General features: G+C 30.2%; 1 protein-coding gene across 1 annotated transcript; it reads left to right on the plus strand.

The window, feature by feature from the left end:
* Positions 1 to 670: 670 nt before the first annotated feature.
* Positions 671 to 1,847, plus strand: LOC107178810 (uncharacterized protein ECU03_1610-like). The gene is made up of 3 exons (XM_015534414.1): positions 671 to 763; positions 963 to 1,088; positions 1,632 to 1,847. Exons 1-3 carry the CDS (start codon positions 671 to 673, stop codon positions 1,845 to 1,847), a joined length of 435 nt encoding a protein of 144 aa, XP_015389900.1.
* The last annotated feature ends 7,365 nt before the right edge of the window (positions 1,848 to 9,212 follow it).

Here is a 9,212-nt window from a genome sequence, read left to right on the forward strand (position 1 = left end):
AATTTGAATAATAGTTAGTTGTCTTTGATAATAATTAGATTATTTTAGAGTTTTTATTTTTCTATATTAAAGATGATATGAGGAGTCTGTCTCATTGACTCATTGTTGTTACAAAGCTGCAATACAAATTGAAATTTCACATTACAAAAGAGTTAGAGATGAGATTCAATTCTAAATCAATTTTAAGAAGCAGCAAATAACACAGAAAAAAATATTTTAATAAAAACCGTATGACATATCATATAAATTTAGTTTCAAATTAAGTAATTATTATCTTATAAATTTATCAAATTGTTAATTTACCATGTTGGTGGCAAGTTGAGACCAATGAAAACTATTATGTTATCAATATTATCAACTCATTGAGAATCTACTCTATTTCCACATCTGAATTTCAGAAACAAGGACCAAGTCTTGAAAAAATATAAAAATAAAAAATAAAAAGAAAGTTATGGACAAAAAATGAGCCTCCTCAATTTAATTACCCTGGAATACTGGGTCTAATTGACTGATGAAAACCATTCATCATCGAAATATACTCTCTCAATTACAACACATAATGAAATGGATGTTCTTCCTTCTTTATATATTCAGCTTTTCCAGACAATTCCTTCAAGAGTTTCTTACATTTGTTAGAAGATAATAAAAAGAAAACAAAAGAAAAATAATAATGGCAAGTTCCACTCTTTCAAAACTTGCAATTGCTAGGAGAAGCATTTGGAATTCTAAGCAATTTCTTGCCTCAAAACCTAGATACATTCAGGTATATATACCAATTAAGTGCTTCTTATTTCCCCATTAATTTGTTTCAAATTCTTCTCCTCAATTTTAGTTAATTAGAGATTCAATAAATTTGTAATTTAGTATTACGTAGTTAGCGCACGTGGGAATCAATTTGCTTTATTTTCTAAAAAATTTTTACTGCTGAGATATAGAATTCTCTATACACTGTGTATATATAGGCAAGTACCCATCAAGAGGCTTCAGCAACTTGTGAAAAGACAACGGAAGCAATTAAGCAAGGGGCAGATCATGCGATGAAGGCTTCTGGAGACATGAAAACCAAGGCTGCCTCTACTGCTCAGCAAGTAATTATATATATATATATATATAAGAGTACTGATTTAGTATAGGATCTTAGATTTTATTAAAATTATTAAAAGTTATTAAGTCTATGATTTAATAGTATAATATTCAGCAGTGTTCAGGTGTGGATGTTCGCATTTGAAAATAATAAGAACCGACATCTAACAATAGAATGGACCAAGTCGAAAAGGCAAAAAAAAAAAAAATTTCTTTATATCAGTAGTTTTCCAGTCAGGGATTTTAAAGTGCAGGAAAGTTCGGGAGAATTTTAAAACCGCACGGCTTTAAAGACTTACAGTTTTAAACCTTTAAAATCATGCGATTTTAAAGCTTTACCGCACTTTAAAATTTCGGACTGGAACATTTCTCTATATATATATATATAAACTCCAATTTTCTGTCTTTTTTTTTTCTTTTAAATTATGTTTGTATGACAAAGTCGTAGACATCTACATCTAAGCACGATTCCATATATGTTGAATTCTAGCATATTTTTACTTTTATTTAGTTAGTTTGCAATTAATTAATTATGAAAATGCATCTAGATGAGTCATATTACAAAAGATAAGGCTGGAAAGGTGTCTGAAACAGCACAAGACATTGGTGATAAGGCAAAACAAACAGTTCAAGATGCATGGGGTTCGGCCAAAGACACTGCTCAAACTGTCAAAGATAATTTGCTCGGAAAGGCTGATAAATCTAAGGAAGCCGTCAAACAAAATGCTGAGCAAGTTACAAAAAGCATGAACACCAAGAACTAGCAGTTTCTTTTAATTAATTTATTTATATCCATCAACTCTAATAATCTTAATTTATTTCCTCTATATTACCTTGCTGAATTAATAATTTTTCCTTTACTTGTTCTTGTTTCTATCATATGGAAACGGATGAAAAGTGTATACTTTTTTGCTCCTTCCAATGTTAATCCTTTTGTAAATAAGTGGCTTTATTAATAATAAAGCTCAAGAGAGTCGTTTTAGAAATTCTTTAAATTATAAATAAAATAATATTACAGTTACAAATTTTTGTATAAATTCTTTTTATACTCAACCAGATGTGGCATAACATGATTGATTCGATTATATTAATAATTATCATATTTTTTCTTTGTCATTGACAATAGATATACACATCTTGCCAGCATGGGTAATTTCCAAGGGTAATTATCAGAAACTTCCCCTAAATTTTGAGTTATTTTCAGTCTGATAGATTATATTCGAGTATTCTTAGACACCTCTCCTAACATTAGTATACCATTTCATATAAGTTAGGTTAGTGAGGATAAAATCGTAAGAGAATCCTCTAATGGCAAACAAATTCAAACAAATTTAAATTTTTCACTTTGGGCATGTTTGTTACATTGTATTATGAGGTAGCAAAACACTATTTACATTAAAATAATACCAACCCTATGTTTGGACTTTGGAGCAAATTTGCAAGGGATTAATGTGGATGGCTAATGTGGCAACTACCGCATTAGCTTTACTTTTTTTTTTTTTTTGCTTCTTTATTATAATAATAATAAATAAATAAATATAATTTTTAATTTAATATAAGATTTTTTTTACATTATAATTATTAATATAAATTAATAAATAAATAATTTATTATTCAATAATATTACATTATATTTTTTATTTTTACATTATAATTTATTAATAAATTTATAATTTATTATAACTAATAATAAATATTTAAATATGAATAAATATGAATAATATTAATTTAAAATTAATAATAATATAAATAATATAAAATATTAATACAATTTAAATATATTAATAAGTGTTAGTTCTAGGTGAACGAGTGCTGCAAATGCATGTTCACTTGGGATTGATTGAAAATGGCTTGCAGTTTGTTATGCTGCCATGTGATTGATTGAAAATGGCTATCAAAAGCTTTTTATTCGTTTAAGGCACTGTGATGGAAAGCAAGAAATTAAAGAAATCTTAATTACATTAAAATTTATAATATTTAAGAATATTTTAATTAATTTATAATCAAATTTAATTTAATTTTCTATTTAGAATTTTAATTTTTAGTCATTGTTTATTTGGGTAATATTTTTAATTTAGGTATAAGTCTTATTAAAATAGGTTTTCCAATCAAATTAGGATAAATCTTAGTTAGTATAAATAAGTGTCTTTTGTAACTTTTACAAGAGAGTAGATTTTTTAGTTCAATAATATTTCAGTTTTCAAAACTCTGTGTGAGTAGTTGAATTCAGTTAATTCTTAGTATTCTGTAGAATCAACGAGTCTTCACCCCCAAATTCGTGGTATTCTTTTAAATCAAAGTAAATTTAATTGTTCTTTTATTCCGGTATTCTCTAGAATTAACGGAATATTTTGAACATTAAATTTCCGCTGCATCACACTGCTGCTGATTTTTGAATAGGGATTCATGCTAATTTTTATTAGATTGAAAATGGGATTGAATTTTGGAGATAACTTGAAGTGTATATTAATCTTTTGAGGATACTGGATTTTGTTTTTTATTTTGATCATGGTATTTACATGTATTGGGTTGAAAAAATTGTCATGGGTTGCTGCATTCTTGCTTGCTGGAGCTGTGAGTTAGGTAATAGGGTGGACTTGAGTGCTTCGATGTAGTTGTGAATCTGTTGTAATTCAAGCAAAGTAAGCTTCAACAGTGAAGATTCATTACACGACTCCACTAGTTCATACTCTGAAACGATGATGTAATGGTTAAGAAATGTGAAAAAGTTGATTGATTTAGGATTTAGAAATTGTTTTGACCTCATGATCGGCATCAATGCACTATCATATAAGTTGTAGTTAAATTAAGAATGGAATTGCATGTTGAGGATAGCTTCAAGTGTGTAGTTAGTTTGCTGTCAAAGCGGCCAAATTTGATTTGTTTTTCCTTTTTGGGTTATAATGTGCAGTTTACATGACTTAATTTGTTAAAGACTTAATTTTACTTGTTTTGAACATTTACAAAGTCCTTCTCATTGTACCATTTCTCAGCTCTATTTACAAGGACATTGAGGCTATGGTTGATGGTGAAATGCTTAAACTTGGATCTATAATCCCTGAACAATATACTTTAAAGAAGTTATGGGAGGACATCAAAGATATGATGCATGGGAGGCCTATGAGATATGTTGAAAAGGTGAAGTTTAACATAGTGCTTCATATGGCAGAATACTTAAGAAATTTTGCACAATGATTTATAACTTTAAAATCCTTGAGAAATGCTAAGATTTTTAATTGATTGTCGAAAGATATATCACAAATGGTTGATATTGAGATGAAGTGATATTGGCAGTGTTGGCTTGGTACCTTTGAACTTTGAAGTGAGATGAATGCTATTTTCATGTTTGGGAAGTAAATGATATGCTGCATATTGAGTTTGGCTACGGCAGTTTATATAGCCACTGACACTGGCAATATAATCGTTGAAGATAATTGAAAAAATGGTAGTAGCAATTGAAGTTAAATTTTAAAATCTAACTTGTACATTTCACATCTTTTTAAAACATAAATAATTTAAGTTGTTTGTATCATTCATCAAAGTCATTTTGAAAAGTCACATCGGCGATTTGGTATTTTATTTGTATTGACATCTCATGATGCTAGAACAAACATACTGGTACTAACCAAAAATTCTTTCTTTTCAGTATTCAAATTACCATTTTCTACGTCAGGGATACTTGGTTAATTTATCATGTAATAAATTGTCAAATTAATGGTATACTAACGTCAGAGGAGGTCTCGGAGAATGATCTATCAAACAGTGAATGCTTCAAACCTCATGGGAGGTTTATGATAATTAGCCTAATTTCCAAGTCCCTTCTAAAATTAGGGTCCCATCTTCATTAATGATTCCATGTTGTAAATATAGAATAATGCATGAAATATAAGGTGAAAAATATAAAGAGAAAATTAAGGGGAGTGGGATGCTATTATTTATTATGAGAATAAATCTTAATTCGGATGGTCACACTATATAAGGTGAGAATTCACTTAGGGTGCGTTTGACACACTGTATTATATTACACGGTATTACATTATTTTAATACATGTGTATTGTATTATACTATATTGCATTAGTATTATATTATAATAATATTGTACAATGTTTGTTGCTACACTGTATTATATTAATTTTTAATTATATTATGTTTGGTGCTGCACTGTATTGTATTATTTTTTGTGTGATTATTTTAAATTATATATTTGGATAACAATATTAATTAATGCTTAGAAAAATACTAAATATAGAAATTTTAGATTTTAAAGCTTTTACATTATTTTTTAGTATAAATTAAAAAATTATAATTTAAAATTAACAAATTCTAAAATTTTAGACCTCATACCACTCCTAAAATAAAAATTAAAGATAGATTATGCATCTTTTCTTGCTTAAGAGATAGAAAAAAAAAATTAAAGTTCTTCTAATTGACTAAAACCTAAAAGATTTGCCTAGTATTTTATTAAACTTCTTTCATGTTAGGCCAAAAATTGATGATTCAAGATTTTAATAATAATAATACTGTTAGTCAAGATCACAGGAAAAAGAAAATAGCTTTTCTATTATTCACCAGAAAAAGACTGAATGCAATAGCTATAGATATATATATATATATATATATAGAGGGAAACACAATATTAAGTTAGGAGCATGGATATTCTCAATGCCCAACTTGGAACAAAGATGTAGGAAAGTTCCTTGAACACAGCTTCGGTAAATATATCCGCAACTTGATCTTTAGACTTGATCTAAGGTGTAACAATGGCACCACTTGTCACTTGCTCTCGAATAAAATGAATCCACATCAATATGCTTAGTCCTAAGCTGGATTACTAGCAATGTATGTTGTAGCCTTATTGTCGCAATATATCACGGACAGGCCTTGGATTTGAGAACAAATAATATCAGCCATCGCACAATATTCTGCCCCAACACTAGACTTTGCTATACCACATTTTATTTCCAAGGTGCTTCCTCGCTTGTAGAGAACCCTACTCCAATAGCCTTCTTAAGATAAATGAGAATTCTGCACAATACTTTCCAATGAACCTTCCTCAGATTTTGCATATACTGACTAACTGCTCCAACTGCAAATGTATTATTGGGTTTAGTAATAGTCAAGTAAATTAATTTTCCAAATAGATTTCTGGACCTTCTTTTATCTTCAAAGACATGATTTTTCTTATCATTTGTCACATCAAGTTTTAGATTTGGGTCCATAAGAGTATCATTGAACTTCTGTACGTTCTTTTCTTTTCATCTGCCTTATTCATATTTAGTCAACAGACTTCAAATATATTTTCTTTAACATAACACCAAATTGTGCTTTCCTCTAGCCAATTCAATGCCAAGAAAATACCTCAACTAACCTAAATCTTTGGTTTGAAAATGTTCTTTCAACTGAACTTTCAGTTCTTCAATGCCACAATAAACACTTCTAGATATAATTATATCATCAACGTAAACCATAAAAATAACTGTACCTTAAAACAGTGTGCTTCACAAAAACTGAATGATCGGACTGGTACCTCTTAAAACGAAGAGATTAAAGAAACCACTAAATTTATCAAACCACACTTAGGGAGACCGTTTAAGACCATATATGGCTTTCTTTAGTTTATACACTAAGCCAGATTCCCTTAAGCAACAAACCCAGGAGGTTGCTCTATGCACACTTCTCTCTTTAAATCTCCATAAAAAAAATGTGTTTTTAGCATAAAGTTATTAAAGGGACTAATCATGGAACTCTAATAGAGTTAAGGCGAGCAACAGGGAAAAATCTCTAGATAATCAACCCTGAGTTTGAGTAAGCCATTTCGCCATTAAACGAGCTTTCAATCGCTCTATAGTACCACCAAGATGGTATTTTATAATAAAAAGTGATTTACACACCAAACTAGACTCATTTTATGGAAAAAGGTTTGATGTATAATTCTTTGTTTCCTACAAAACTCAGAAAGTGTAGAGCGATGATAGTTCAAGGCATTGACGGAACGAAGACTTTCAATAGTAACACTAAATTGATATCTTATTTCATTAAAAAAAATTCAAATACATGAGGTACTTTAAATTGCTCTTATAACAAATATACCATGCAGCACGAGAACAATCACCAACAGAAGTAATAAAATATTTAAAACCTTGATAGTTTGGAACGTTACATAGACCAAATACATCTCAGTGAACTAACTCAAACAGATGCGAACTCACTTCGGTAACTTGAGAAGGATAGGGAATGTGATGATGTGTGCCCAAATGACATTACTAATCATTTAACATATAACTGACATCAACTGGTAAATCCAAAATGATGAAGTAGTTGAAGAAGAAGATGTTCTAATCGATTATGTCATTGTTCTGAAGAGACAGTAGATGAAAAAACAATACTAGATGGAGGTAACGAAGTAAAAGGTGATAAACTCCATTCATCTCATCTCCACCATCAATCATCTTTTTTTGTACCGAGATCTTGAAAAATACAATAGGATGTCACAAAACAATTAAGACTCTTTGTCAATTAACAAATGGATAAAAGGTGTATGGGAAACTTTATAACATGGGGAATAAAGGAGAGAGATAAATTAGGATCAACATGAACAATCTCTTCACCTACAACATTAGTTCAAGAACCAGTAGTAAGGAAAATAGACGATGATCAACAAGATGGAGAATATGAACAATAATAGAACAATTACCAGTTATATGAGATGTTTCAACATCAATTATCCAAGGAGTAGAATTGGAGATTGTTAAAAAATATTTAGAGTGCCTGATTATACTAAGGTGGCTGTTGTTGGCTTGTTACTTAGAGTAGAAGAGCTAGGCTCCGAAGATGATGGCACTCGAGTGTTTTGAGTACTACCAGAAGAAGGTGTATATATAGAAGAATTCTCCCTTGATTAAAATGGATTCGATTTAGCTACTCTAGCTTACCAAACGTATCCTAACAGTTTTCAGAGGGATGATTGGTCTGTTCACAATGAGTACAGAAAAATCATCATCTTCCTGTGCTTTTACCATAACCTCGACCACGTTCAATGGTTCGCCCTCGCCCACGTCTACTAAAAGATACAAGCGCATTCACTTGAGGCATGCATATGCTTCCTTTATGTTGGGTAACTTTTTCTCAGTCAAAATACCATTTTTCGAACTCTCTAATTAGGGTTCAAACTAGATAGAAAACCAACAACCAATAGTTCTTCATGTTGTCTTTCAAGAATTGCAACATTTGTAATTAGATTGTGATAAAAAGTAAGATCTCCTCATAAACCTTCTAGAATGCCATAACACTCACTTTAACGACTTATCGCCTGTTGACATGAGAAAAAAGCTTCATACAACTCATAACGTCTAGAAATATTCTTCAATTGGCCAAACCGTTCCTTAAGACAATCCCATAACTCTTTTTTCATCTGAACCCATCTGGTGGTAGTAGCAACTGAAGGTTCAATACTATTAAATAACCAAGTAATCTCCATATATAGTATCCTCCTATATCCATTTACGATGATCTTTAAACTTACAAGCAGGAAGTTTATCTGTCAAGTAATTCTCTTTTCCCTAAGCAGTCAAATACTTTACTACTCCTATTAACCATAACACAAAATTTTCATTATTCAATTTAATTGTTGTAATGGAAACTCCAATATAAGGAGGAGCTGTTGGATCATAAACTTGATCCAAGATGAATAAATTCAATCCCAACTCATGGAAGATTCCATGAGTAGGTATGGTTTGTGAAGTTTGAATTATTTGTGTTAGGTGTTGTAGGTGTGGTTGGTGAAGTAGGTGAGTGGTAGGTTTTAATGAATGGTGAGGATTTATATAGTAGTTGAATAAATGAATGGTTGTGATTCGTTTGTATCATGTATAAATACCCCCTCTTCCCTTTGGTTTAAGCATTAAGTGAAGTAACAAAATCTCTAAGGTGTAGAGAGTGAAAAATAAGAGTTGTAATTGGTGAGGAGTGTTGTTGAAGAAATAAAATAGTGTGTTTTTTGTGTGTTTTATTTGTTAATTCTCCAATAAAGTGGTATCAGAGCTAGTGTTCGAAGTTATATATAGTCATATAGCATATTAAATCGAAGCTCTCGACGATAGGAACGTGACGCCGCAAAAATAATCTCGAT

Source organism: Citrus sinensis, chromosome 6, assembly GCF_022201045.2.
Source record: "Citrus sinensis cultivar Valencia sweet orange chromosome 6, DVS_A1.0, whole genome shotgun sequence".
NCBI classification, from domain to species: Eukaryota; Viridiplantae; Streptophyta; class Magnoliopsida; order Sapindales; family Rutaceae; genus Citrus; species Citrus sinensis.